General features: G+C 44.4%; 1 protein-coding gene across 2 annotated transcripts in view; it reads left to right on the top strand.

Annotated features, from left to right (window-relative positions):
- BPIFC (BPI fold containing family C) overlaps positions 1–14,322 on the top strand; it is a 50,137-nt gene that overhangs the window by 23,680 nt on the left and 12,135 nt on the right. For both annotated transcript variants that reach the window (XM_055396208.2, XM_055396207.2), the window contains exons 8-12: positions 2,184–2,275; positions 3,321–3,497; positions 4,643–4,696; positions 5,875–6,045; positions 6,694–6,761. In XM_055396208.2, the coding sequence (XP_055252183.2) occupies positions 2,184–2,275; positions 3,321–3,497; positions 4,643–4,696; positions 5,875–6,045; positions 6,694–6,761 (562 nt within the window). The remainder of the gene's footprint in view (positions 1–2,183; positions 2,276–3,320; positions 3,498–4,642; positions 4,697–5,874; positions 6,046–6,693; positions 6,762–14,322) is intronic.

The following is a 14,322-nucleotide window of genomic DNA, read 5'->3' as shown; positions in this document are numbered from 1 at the left end:
GACGGCTTCAGGAGACAAGATGCAAGGCAGAGGATTAAACTCTCGTGAGCGTGAATCCCAGCTCTGGTACTAAATCCATCCTCTTCAGAATGATGGATGCTCATCTTGACCAGTTACCCCTGGTTCTAATCCCTTTGATGGTTCCTTAGCCACCTTCAGGATCAAGTCCGAATCCCTTAACATGGACTGCAAGACCCGCCTGTCATGGTCCGGCCCTTTCTCACCTCTCTGGACCTCATCTTCCGCCTCCAGCTGCTCCAACCATCAAACTTCTTCTCCTGCCTCACACCCTTGCCTCCCATCCTGCCGTCCTCTCTGCCTAGAAAAGCCTTCTCTCCTCTTCATCCATTTATTCACTTGAGAGATATTTGCTGAGTACCTGTCTCTCTGCCAGCACTGTGCTAAGCACAACTCCTTCTGCTTCCTGTCCCTCAGCCATTCCTTGTCCTGTTCCCTCCTCTTTATCTTTTAAGGCTCAGCTCAGGCATCGTTCCAGTTTCTCAATGCTCACATGATACTTTGGGTGTTTCTATCTCTTTTCCTTCCATCCACTCATCCCCCAGTGATGTGCTGAGCCCCTGGAATAGGCTGGGTGCTATTCTTGGTGCTGGAGATGCAGCAGTAAACCTAGGAGACAGAAATACCTGCCCTCATGGGGCTAGTGAGAGGAGACAGCCAGCCAGCAAGATAATTAGTAACATCTACAGTATCATTGCAATAAATGGTAAGAAGAAAACTAAAGCAGGGAAGGAGCTGGCTGGCAGTGGGGCGGGGGTGGGGGTTGTTTAAATTAGCCTGGCCGGGAAGGGCCCCCCTGAACAAGTGGCATTAGAGTAAGAACTGAATGAAGTAGGGAGCAGCTGCTCCTAAATCTGGATGAAGGACTTTCCAGTCAGAGGAAAACTCAAGCTCAAAGGCCCCTGTGGGAGCATGCTGAGGGCCTTGGAGGAACTGTGAGGAGACCATACTGGAAACAGAAGGGACAAGGGGGAAGTATCAGGAGACAAGGTCAAAGAGGGGAAAGCAGATGGTTAGAGCATCAGAGCTCTATAGGTCATCACGAAGGCTGGCTCTTAGTGTGAGATGAGAAGTTGTTGGAGAGTCCAGGTCACACCTTGCATGTCTTGACTTATATTTTAAGGAGATTCCTCTGGCTTCTATTAATTATAGGACAGGGTCAAAGGTGGAAGCTGGGAGACCACTTAAGAGATTACTGCAGTGACCCATATGAGCAAGGAAGGGAGGGGCCTGGATGGAGTCAGGAAGATGGTGAGAGGTGTTCGGGTTCCAGATGTACCTGGAGGGTAGAGACAGTGGTACTTGCTGACACACTGAACGTGGATCATGAAAAGAATCAGGGATGGATGACCCCAGGGTTTATGCTGAGCACCTGGAAAACTATAAGAAATGGATTTATTGATACCAAGGTGAGGAAGACTATGAGACTCAGTTTGTAGTCGGACCATCCAGAGCTCAGCTATAGATCTGCTCTTATTACATTGTGTTAATTTCCTGTTCCACCTTGAGTTCCTTGAGGGGAGGAACTTTGACTCTTCTCTGTGTCCCTAACACTAAGCCTAACTCATAGTAGTTTAATAAATAAGGGATGAAAGGAGATGATGTCTGGACAGATGGATTGATGAGTGGATGCAGATAGATGAATAAAAAACAATAGATTGGCGAGGTAGGGAAAGAGTAAGAAGATGTGGAAAAGATGAGGAAAGAACCAGTGGAAGAGTCCTATGTCCTAGCTTGCCGTGGGCAAATTTCTTCACTTCTGGGAGCATGTATAAAAGGCTGGGGGCAAAAAGTTGGTGTACCAGTGGACATGAATTTGAGCAAACTCCAGGAGATGGTGAGGGACAGGGAAGCCTGGGGTGCTGCAATCCATGGGTTCGCAAAGAGTCAAGACACAACTTAGAGACTGAACAACAACAACCAAAATTCTATTGATGTTTCTCTCGGGGAAATGTGACAAATGAAAGTTTTTACTTTCTTCTTTTGATTTATCTACTTTTCCTGAGTTTTGAAAAGTGAGCAAGTGTTACTTAAGAAATAGGGTAATATTTAATTTTTGTTTTAAATAACAGAGGATTCAGAACCATACTGTTCTGGATAAACATTAATCATGTGTTATACTATACCTTTATGAATGGAACTTTTCTTTTTTCTTTGTTTTTTAGTTTTAAGAAAGATTGACAACTATACTCTGCTGGATTATTCCCTAATCAGTTCCCCAGAAATTACTGAGAATTACTTTGACCTGAATTTGAAGGTAATTTTGTCATCATCAGAGTTCTGATTTTGGCCATTAACGGCCAATTATTCGAGGAAAAAACATTATGTGCAGAAGGAAATATACCTATGTTCTCTTCCAATAATTTAATTTTCTTTCAAGGAATTCTCTCATGTTTATGTTCCTTTAAAAGACTCTTGAACACTTTCTTGATTGGTAAATGATTGTTTGGATTACATAACATATGTCTGCCTTCTTTAAGAAAGGTATCATGTTGTCTTTACCTCTGGGACTAAGGTTTGAGGCTAAGAGGCAGCAAGTAAGATAGTCTGCATTTATTAGAACTCAACAGATCCGTGTATTGTAAATATTGATACATCTATTTATTCCTAACTCTCAGGTTAGTGAATTTAACTGAGGGCTGCTGATCTTGGTCAGGGCCATTAGCACATAATAACGGTGTTCGCTGATTCTAGAAAAGTGATTAACTGTGGTTACATTTAGTTTGCTCTAAAGTTAATATCATTGTTTTTTTTAAATGCATACAGACTTATGTTTCAAGGACTCAGTCATTCAAATCAGTTAAATGTTACATAAGACACCATTTTGTAATAAAAACCTATAGCTAATGAGGTCAGCATTTAAAATGTCACAAAAACAATTTAAGCCACGTAGCATCCTGTGTCGTTTTGTATCTATGATGCCCCAGATGCTCAGAAGTCACGGGTTTTTTAGGTCAGGGGTTTGACATCTCTTATTCTCTATGTGGCACTTCGGGAACTATCCAGAGCTGTCCCCTCCAGATACAGGCACTTGCCTTCCTTTCTCTGAGAGAAGGACCAACAAGGACACTCTCACCAGATTACACCCCAGGGTGGACAAGACATGCTCAGATATGCTCAGTAAGTCATCAAAGCATTGAAACATAATCTGTAGTCAAGGAGTCAGAGGACTCATGGTTTTCTCATCCCTACTGAGTTTCTGCAATTTTCCATATTCTGACTTGAGTGGGTCCACCTCCTTTTAATCCTGCACAGCCGAGTCTTCCCCTAATACACTGGTCTTTCTCTCTATTTCCCCACAGGGCGTTTTCTACCCGTTGAAAAGTCTCCAATATCCCCCCTTCCCATCAGTTCCTTTCGTGCTCCCGGAACGCAGTGACTCTATGCTGTACATTGGAATCTCCAAGTATTTCTTTAAATCTGCATCCTATGCTTATTTTACAGCCGGGGCTTTCAGCTTCACTCTCACCACAAAAGAGGTGAGCAATGTGCATGGAAGATAACAATCGACACCAAAATTTAATCTTATTTTAAGTATCTCATTACGGGGGTTGTTATGTTCTTATTCCTGGGCCTTTGTAGACACTATCACTTCTAGCAGGACGATGAAGGGATTGCAGAATGAATGTTGATAGTAGTTGGAGAATTGCTGGGTTTCCAGTTCTGCCAATTTCAGCTTTTTATGTTCTTCTAGATTGATCTTAAATAATATTGAGAACCCCCTTCATTACTTATTACCTGTGATGAATACCTGTGAAACTTTGGCAATTTCAATGTACCTAACATCTCTATGCCAGATTTTCATCATTTGGAAAATGGGAATAATAATAAATCCATACTCATAAGGTTGTTTTGGGCATTAAAGAGGTTTAAATATATGTAAAGCATTCAGGCCAATACCTAAAACAGAGTACATGCGCCATATGTGTTTATTATTATTGTTTGTGATATGCCAACATAAAGATTTCTCCTATTGGTAATTACAGTTGACACCTACAATGATCAGTAAATAGCACAGATATTCACTGATTCTCTTTGTCATGTCCCTCCCTTTTATAATGAGAACACTCTCCAGCCAGTCAACTAACAACTTTCATTGAGCATCCCTTATGACTCTTTCCATTCTCTAGGTCCTAATTATATAGGTAGTTATAAATCTTATGTTCAAAATGCTGGTGGCAATACCAGCTCCCAGACACCGCTGAGAATGAGATATTTCTAGTTTCAGACTTGAAAACCATTCATCTGTGAAGATAAATTTCTTATGCATTGTTTATCTCAGTAATCTCTGAAGATGAGGACAATAAAACAAGACTTCTTGTTAACCACTGTAAAACATTTACATATGGATCATACCTATATGATGTACACTGTGTTACCAAGTTTAAAAGGTACTTCTCAAAGCAATGTAACTTCCTGTGTGACCTAAGGGCAAGTCAGTTTACTTCTGTGGGCCTCTGAGTTCCTGTGGTTGGGCTATGAAATGATAGATCACCTTCAAACACTAGGCATTTCTGGTACACCAGCTTCATTATTCATAAAAATTATAGAGAATGCTGTATTTTCCCTGAAAATACAACCCATGTATAAACCTTCCAGTGACATGATGTTCTTGATTTTCCAGATTTCCAACCATTTGCTTCACAACTCTCAAGCCCTTGGCAACATGCTCTCTCGGGTGAGTACTCAGGGTTTGACTCCTTAATGGTGTATTTGCTTTCATTGCAGTTACTTCTGGAAGACTTTGTATTCCTTTTTGGTTCAAGCTTGCATCCATGTTTCCCTTCTTAAGAGTTTTGTCTTTTAAAAAGTACTTATTTATTTATAGTGCCACATGCGGGATCTTTAGCTATGGCATGTGAGATCTATATCATTTCCTGACCAGGGACTGAACCCGGGCCCCCTACATTGGGAGCATGGAGTCTTAGCCACTGGACCACCAGGGAAGTCCCAAGAGTTTTGTCTTTTAATCAAATATCTACAAATACTAACTGAACATTACAAGTTACTAGTGAAGACATTGTAAGTTCACAGAATAAATCCTCTCTTCCTTCTATAAGTTCCACCACACTTGAAATAATTAGTTTAAATGGGAAAGGAAGGAACAGGGCTTGCACGTGTGACCTTAGTAATAGTAGTGTTAGCCACTCAGTTGTATCCAACTCTTTGCGACCCCATGGGCTGTAGCTTGCCAGGCTCCTCTGTCCATGGAATTCTCCAGGCAAGAATACTGGAGTGGGCTGCCATTCCCTTCTCCAGGGGATCTTCCCGACCCAGGGATCAAATCTGGGTCTCTCGAATTCCAGGCAGATTCTCTACCATCCGAGGAATCAGGAACCCATTTGAAACCTTAGTAAAGCAACTACTAAGATCATGGTGGCATGGCACCTAAGTGTTGGGCACAGTGTACTGAAAGGCTCAGGTTTGCCCTGGAGGACTTAGAGGTGCTTGTGTAGCATCCTGGGTTTAGAGCAAGGATCTTAAGTCAAATAGACCTAGACTTGAACCCTAGTTCTACAACTTACCTTCCTGAAACCTTGAGAAAATTACTTAATCTCTCTAAGGCTCACTCTCTTTAGTTGTGAAATGGGAATCTTGATAGAACCTGCCTCACAAAGATTTTTGTGGAGATTGAATGAAATAATACTGAAAGTCCTGACATGTGCCTGACACACAGTATGTGTTCAGTAAATGCCAGCTGTTCTTATTGCTATGTTGTTATTGGCATTATTATTAAAGAGCTTTTTTCTAACTGTGATGATGTAAGATTAATCACCACAGGCCACCCCAGATTTGTGATATCTCCTCTTCATCTCATGACTCCCGATCTTTGTCTCTTTCCCTGAATGTGGGCAGATTGCAGAACTCTACATCTTGTCCCAGCCCTTCATGGTACAGGTCATGGCAACAGAGCCTCCTGTGATCAGTTTACTACCAGGTAACTTCACCCTGGACATCCCCGCCTCCATCATGATACTCACGCAGCCCAAGAACTCGACTGCGGAAGCCATCGTCTCCATGGACTTTGTAAGTCTGCGGGGACAGGAGGGCAGCCTATGGATACCAATCCCGTCCGTGCAGTAGACATTGACCTGAAGGCTCTACCAAATGTTTGGAAGGATGGGATGAGCTCCATCAATTAGGGAAGGGGGCAGGGTTGAGACTGAGGTAGAGGAAGGTATGGAGGCCAGTTCTCATTCAATAGCTCTCAACCCTTCCCCACATGCTGTGAGCCCTTTCCTCTACTTCAGTTACATTAATAACCAAATTTCTTTTTTTTAAATAAGTCCATCAAGGTGGAGTTCAAGTTTATTTGAGTAGATGAAGGCCAAATGCAATCTGAGAGAAAATGACTGAACAATGAACCTAAGTGAGATGCTACAAACACACACATACATACACACACATACATACACACACATAAACATACACACACAAACACATACATAGAAAAGAGAGGTTAGAAGAAAATGAAAAATAATTTAAAGGAGATCTTCAAACACAAAGTCTTTATAGTTAGTATCCCTCCCTGCAAGACAATATTTTCAAGAGCTGTTTCTTTTCAATATTTTTTGAGATGAAAGTGAAGTTTATGTTTCTGCTATGGGTAGTGATATGTGTGGCCAAATGGACAAATTCACTCATTTTACTAACGAATGCCTTTGTTCTCTGCAGGTTGCTAGTACCAATGTTGCCCTGGCTATTTTGGGACAAAGACTGATCTGCTCTTTATCTCTGAACAGGTAAGTTCAGTTGATATGACTGTTGGATGGTAATAACACAGAATCAACAGGCCAAGAGACAAGCGAACATTCACAACACAGGTGAAGTTATCATCCAATAGACATGAATCATTAAGCATTTCTCCTGTAACAGTCCAGATAATTCCAAAGTATGGATCTAACTGAAAATTATATTATGAATTTTTTTCTTCCTGGTAAACAATATTCAGATAAATTTGGCAATGAAATTAGCATAAGTTTAATTCTACAATGTAAATTCTCATTCTAATGGTACAGCAATAAAAAATGAATTTCCTTTTCAACAAATTTAAAATGGATGCTATTGAAGAAAGAGAATGAAACTTTGAGGTCAAGGAATGAAGTTTCAAACCCCTGCTCCCCGGTTCCAGAACCATGATCAAGTCTTTTAACCTCTTTGAACCTCAGCTGCCTTATCTGTAAAATAATGAAGTCATAAAGAATCATCTCAGAGTTACCTTCAGTCTCGAACATTCAGATCCCATTACTAGAGTGTAGAGTTTAACTAGACCATGCCCCATGGCCTGGTTGGCTCTCAAACGCAAGCCATGCAGTGTAAGAGTTTCAGCAGGTCATGTACACAGATCACTGAACACTAATTGCCACTGGGAAAGATCATCTTCAAAGCTCATTCTCTTCAGCCCATATAAAGTCCATACTGGAAGTCATGAATCAGACAACCTAGGAGTGAGGATATACAGAATAATCAGATGGCACAGATTAAATCCATGAAAAGAGGAAGAGGAAGCAATAAAATAGACAAATCAGAATCTGAAAAGACTGGGAAACCAACAGAGGAGAAAAGTTAAGTCAATCACCATAAGTCAACCTGATGGCTAGGAAGACTATTGTAGGAACGTGGAAAATATGTTCAGTAAAGTAGTATGAAATGAAATAAGCAGAATATAGAACTGCATAAACACAACAATCAACCACGTAAAATAGCTTTCCATCTAGATGAGAAAGTGAATTACAAATGAAGGATTGTGTTAGGATATGAGATTATGAGTCAGCTGTTTTCTTTTTTTCTTTTTTTTAGCACTGATTGGCTCTCACTTTTGTATTGACATTTTTCCGAGATGTTCATTTTCCCCTCTACCCCAGTGGGAATACATGACTTCTTCAGAGTGATAGACAATTTTTGGCATAACCGTGACCAAAACACAGAACTCCTGACTCTGATTAAAAACCTTTGCATGCAAACAGGGGGTCAGTCCAGTATGGGAACAAATCCACCAGCCCCCTGCCTCCGGAATGATCCATTGGGTATCATTTAACTCTGTAATGTTGCCGATTTGAGCACAAAGAGGGGCCTTTTCGAGTGGGATCGTACCCAAACAAAGTCCCTTTCCCTAGACTTCCCTCATGGTAAGACCGACCTTATGGTCTCCCCACTTACATCGTTCTAAGTAGTGAGACAGGGTGTAAGAAACATTGAAGCCTATTGCTTCGTAAAAAGGGAGGTAAAGATTATAGCAGAGCCAGCAAGAGCGGGTTGCATTAGGGTCGGTATGGTTCAATGCTGTGAAGGCGGCATTAATTAAACCCCATAAGGGATCTGCGGCCTGCATACTAGGGGAGTGGATTGTCTCTTCTGGTCCCCGAATGGGGGCGTGGGTAGCCTCTTCTGTCCTTGGGTGAGGGGCGTCTGACGGGGAGACCCCTGCCGGGGTTGCAGTGTCATGGGCCTGGGGAGTGGCCTTAGACTGCTTTGGTAGGCTTCGACTTTTGACTAGATTGGGGCCTATGTTCTCCATCACAACTGGTTCTATGGTTTGGAGGATGGTTAAGACACCCTCGTAGTAGGGGCCATGCCACAGGGGCCTCATAGTGGTCTGGAGCCCCCAGCTAAGCCCTGAAGTCCATTGGAGTTTTCTGGCTGCCTCCTGGTTGAACAGTACCTTGATTTGAGCATATTTGTCTTTCCCGTCTGGACCTAGGGAGTGTGCGAATCCATTAGGGGCCCTTTTTACGAATGAGAAGTTAACCTCATCCCTGTTCCCAACATCCCACCTGTTTTTGCCATCATTTGAGGTCACGCAAGACCAGGAACTGCACCAGTAATGTTGCATCCCCCCACATTGCCTCCAGTTTCTCATATACCCCGGGCACGCCCAAAACCCGTTGACCTGCATAAGTCCCCCGGTCTCTGTTGAACCTTCTATGATGTCTTTGAGGTTAAAATATAGGGTTGGCCACCAAGTGTTGGGGGGGTGGTTTTCGGTGGTCGAGTTGAGTATCTCACCAGTCAGCCCGTTTCGAAGTTTCCAGGTAATTTTGACCGGCTGATGTGGGTTCCCGCTTGCTGTCCCGTAGCTGACTGAGGCGGTCATCAGCAGTAAGACCATAAGCCTTAGGGGGCTTTCCGTCGCGTGATTTTTAGCTTTAGGGGATTTGACGGGTGACGGCTGGCCTTCCATTCTATCCGGGCATTGTCTTGTTCTTCTGGGGTGGCAAGGCGTACGTGGTCGCAGTGTACCCAAGGTGTGATGCCGTCAACCTTATGCCCGTGTGTTGTCCCTTTCTTTTCCCTGGTGCCATCATCTGACAAGCTTCACAGGAATGAGTAATTTCTTGTATAATCGCCTTTTGTCGAGGAAACCGAAGACGTGCTGTTTGCAGGAGGGACGCAATGTTTTTCTCTCCCAAGTGGGTGGTTTGGTGCAGGTGCGAGCAGAGATGCCATCCCAGGTCAGAAGGAAGCAATAAGTTTCCAGCTGAATCTCGGCACCATCCATCTGGGTCTTCTGGGTTGGTGCCTTTGGCTTGGATCCATTCTCAGTCCGAAGGGGAGTACTCTGGGGTTGGTGGCAGGGATCCCATCCCTGGGGCCGGCAGCCCAACAGTTAGGGCGCGGGTCTCATATCCTTCCTCGGCGGCCTTCCATGCCGCCGCGTCTGCGGCGCGGTTACCTCGGGCCTCTATGTTTTCTCCCTTCTGGTGTCCCGGGGTGTGGACTATGGCCACCATTCGAGGAAGGTGGATGGCGGCCAGGAGCCTACGAATCTCAGACAGGTTTTTAATTTCTTTTCCTTCTGCTGTCAAAAAGCCCCTTTCTCTGTAGATGGGTCCTTGGATATGTACCGTACCAAAGGCATAACGGCTATCGGTATATATGGTGACTCTCCGGCCTTTGGCCATCTCGAGCGCCCGGTGGTTGTTTGAGAGGCCCCTCAATGGCATGGGGAGCGTAGACCAGGAGGTTTTGTCCATATGTCAACTTGTCTGCGTCGTGGACAAGGAGCGCAGTTGCTGCAATGATGCAGAGGCAGGGCAGCCAGCCCGCCACCACAGGGTCCAGTCGTTTGGACAAGTAGGCCACAGGCCGCTTCCAGGGTCCCCACTGTTGGGTCAGGACTCCTTTTCCCACTCCCTGTTTCTCGTCTACAAACAACTGAAACGGCTTAGACGGGTCAGGGAGGGCGAGGGCTGGGGCCTCTAACAAGGCCTGCCGAAGCTCCTGGAAGGCCTTTCTCATCGGCTCAGTCCACACCCAGTCTTTGCTTTCCTTGCTGCCCTCATAGAGGGGCCGAGCTTTTTCGGCAAAACCCCCAATCCATAGTCTGCAGTACCCAATAGTCCCCAGAAATTCCCTCACTTGGTGGGGCGTGGTTGGTTCAGGAATCTGCAAGATAGTCTCTTTCATGGCTTGGGTCAGCCATCGTCGCCCCTGCTTAATCTTATACCCCAGGTAGGTGACCTCCTGCTGAGCAATCTGGGCCTTTTTGGCACTGGCCCTATACCCTAATTCCCCCAAGGCGTGGAGGAGGTCTCCAGTGGCCTGCAGGCATGCTTTCTCGGTCTTGGCTGCCAATAAGAGGTCATCTACATATTGTAATAAAATGATGTCTGGGTGTTCAGCCCGGTACTCACGCAAGTCCTCACCTAAGGCCTCATTAAACAGTGTCGGCGAGTTCTTATATCCCTGCGGGAGGCGAGTCCAGGTTAACTGTCCAGTGGTTTGATTGTCTCCATCAGTCCATTCAAAGGCGAAGATTTCTTGGCTCTGGGGTGCCAGGGGCAGGCTGAAAAAAGCATCTTTCAGGTCTAAGACTGTATACCAAACACAGTCTGGGGACAGGCCGCTCAAGAGGGTGTAAGGGTTAGGGACCGTAGGATGAATGTCATTTACCCTCTTGTTGACTTCGCGGAGGTCTTGGACTGGCCTATAGTCAGTCCCCCCCAGTTTTCTCACTGGCAATAAGGGAGTATTCCATTGCGACCAACACCGCCTGAGGATTCCCGCCTTCAGGAGTCTCTGGATATGGGGCATGATTCCACGCCAGGCCTCCTGACTCATAGGGTATTGTTTCACCCTCACGGGAGTGGCATTCGCCCTTAAGTCAACCTGATGGCTAGGAAGTGGAACGTGGAAAATATGTTCAGTAAAGTAGTATGAAATGAAATAAGCAGAATATAGAACTGCATAAACACAACAATCAACCACGTAAAATAGCTTTCCATCTAGATGAGAAAGTGAATTACAAATGAAGGATTGTGTTAGGATATGAGATTATGAGTCAGCTGTTTTCTTAAAAAAATTTTTATAACTATGTTGCTTTTCCAATAAAAGAAATGATAAAAGCAAAAAGTAGTGTGGTTTCCCAGAGATAAAAGATTTCATGAAGGCTTTCTCAGCTTAACCCAGGCTTTCAAAGAAGGACTGATTTCTCCATTAAATTTAATAGGCATGGTGCCCAGAGCCTATGAAACTTCAGGGACTCATGAAAATGTTTTAATATATTTTAAAATAAGAAATTTAAAATGAATTAAATCTACACTGGACTATACCATGACTTTATAACACCTCAGTCTTCAGAGATCAGTTTTAATGTGTGTTTTTTTTTTACCCTTTGGTTTTTTATGGAGGTAGAACTCCCAAAGGCTTCAGGCCACCAGATGTCATGATGTAGCCCTGTTTCTAGAATATCAAGGCGGATGAATTTCTTAACCTTGATGGGTGATCTTTGAGATGACAGTTTTAATGGTTGAGAGAGTAGAAGCCAGAGAGGGGAAAAGGATGGAAGGTGAGGAACTGGCAGTATCTGAGCCAGGCCATGAGAAAGGACAGAATTTAGAAGCTCTTTTGCCTGAGTCACAGTACTGTGAGTAAGGTGAGGCCTCCATCTGATGGCTGAGAGGAAAGGGGAGCTGGAAGGCTGGAGTGATGGGGAATCCCTGGGGCAAGGCTGCCAATTGAGGCAGCAAGCTCTGAGAAGGTAGAAATAATATTTGCCCTTGAGCCAGGGTCTGGTTTCCTGGCAGGAGGAGAAGGAAGGATTTAATGAGAACAGGAGTTCAGGCTGTGGCAAGCAGGTAACAAAGACCTTGAGTTGCAGAAAGACCAAGGTGCTTTCCTGCTGACCCTTAACTCCAACATTCCAACCAGTAAGAAACTACAGGTACAGTGGGCATTTATGTTTATTTACAGAAAAGTGAAAGTGTTCGTCACTCAGTCATGTCCAACTCTTTGCCAACCCATGGACTGTAGCCCACCAGGCACCTCTGTCTATGGAGTTCTCCAGGCAAGAATACTAGAGTGTTCAGCCATTCCCTTCTCCAGGGGATCTTCCTGACCCAGGGATGGAACCCTGCTCTGCATTGCATGCAGATTCTTTACCATCTGAGCCACCAGGAATAATTAGGAAAACTGATGGTAACCTGTTAAATTTACATCATCCAAAGAAATGTTTGAATTCATTCTCCAACTTCCTGAGGTCCACAAGTCTGCTTTGACCTTGCAAACACAAATCTGAAAGAAGGATTCCTGCCTTCCCAAAGTCTCCTCAAACTCCCCTGTGACCTCCTTTAGATTCAGGTCACTGGGTAGGCTTCCTGTACCCTGAGGCCTTGGTGGGCTCTGAACAGGACTACCTACATAATTTGTGAGGTTTGGTGCAAAATGAAAGTGCAGACCCCCCTGTTCAAAAATCATGAAGAACTGCAAGATGGAGACAGCAGGGCATTAAATTGAGCATGGAGTCCTGAGCACTGCACAGGTCACATGCATCGAATCTGAGGGTGGTTCCTGCCACAGTGCAATAGCAAACCTCAAGCAGTGAGCAGACTGGGGGCAAGGCTGGTGGGCCTGGCATCACTCGGGTCCAGCCAAACCCAGAAGCAAGGCTGCAAAGGAGCAGAGGCTGTGCTGACAGAATGCTTTAATCTTTGACAGCAAGAGTGGTAACCCTGTCTTTCACACACCCACGCCTCTGCTCCTGGGCTCTGGAAGAAAGGCTTTTCAGGGGGAGCTGGTTTGCTGTTAGGTGACGTCACAGAGGGGCTTCCCAGGTGGCACTAGTTGTAAAGAACCTGCCTGCCCCAATGCAGGAGATATGAGATGTGGGTTTGAGCCCTGGGTGGGGAAGATCGCCTGGAGGAGGGCATGACAACCCACACCAGTATTCTTGCCTGGAGAATCCCATGGACAGAGGAGTCTGGAGGCCTACAATCCATAGGGTTGCAAAGAGTCAGACACAACTGAAGCTACTTAGCTTTCAGGCACACACACACAATGTCATAGAGACACAGCAGGAAGAGGTGTAAAGTGGACGGGGATCAGTGAACCACCCCTGAGAAGAACCAGGGAACACAGGGTCACCGAATACATGCCCCCAGAACACCATAGCCTTCCTAACCATCCCCCACCTGAGGATGGCTCTCTGGAGCTGCTTAGGGCTAGCTCTCTATATATAAGATGTAGAAATCAGAGGCGAATCCAAGGTGGAGAGTTTAGAGAGGAGGTGAAATCACAGGCTCAGAATAGCTGGTTCAGGTCCCAGCCCGGATATCATTAGCTGTGGGATCTCAGGCAAGTTTCCTAATGTCTCTGGGCCTACATTTTCTCCTCTATAAAATGATATAGTGAAACCTACTTTAAGGACTTGCAAGGAATATGTGAATTAATACATGTAAAGTGCATGTTAAGTGTCTTTAAAAAAAAAAAGATGGCAATTTAAAACTTGGATGCTGGCTTCAGTCAGGGGAAGACAATATTCAATTATTCAAGAGTATGTCAACAGTTTCCTTCAGAAAATACCTCATTCCTCTGCCTCCTGGCCAGTGATGGCTACTAGAGAAGTAGCCTTTTGCTCTATTATTTATAACTACTCTTCATTATTGAGCCTTTATTATCTACTGGTCCTGTGCCAAGCACCACATGTATATTATTTAAACCTCACAGCCTGTATCTCCAGAACGCAGCACCATGTCTGTAGATTGAATGATTAATCCTAGAGGAAGCTTATTATCCCAATTTTATGTTTTATATGGGTCAATTAACTAAGTGTTGACCAACATAGATGGACTGCCAGATATTTTTCCAGCAAAGATGGTTTAATTTAGGATAAGCAGAGAATTACATTTTGGGGTCTATAACCATGGGAAGACTTGTACAAGCCCCGACATGGCAAAAGAAGGAGAACCCTTTTACAGAGGGGACAAGGAAGTTAAGAGGACTGTAATAAAGTGTCCATGACTTTTCTTTAACTGAGTCTTTGCTAGAAAAGAAGAGGAGGCTTCCTTCTTCCTATTGGGCTCTGCT

The sequence above is a fragment of the Moschus berezovskii genome, chromosome 6 (genome assembly GCF_049115385.1).
Source record: "Moschus berezovskii isolate FMDL1 chromosome 6, NW_MosBer_1.0, whole genome shotgun sequence".
NCBI lineage: Eukaryota > Metazoa > Chordata > Mammalia > Artiodactyla > Moschidae > Moschus > Moschus berezovskii.
This window is presented reverse-complemented; position numbering and strand designations above follow the sequence as displayed.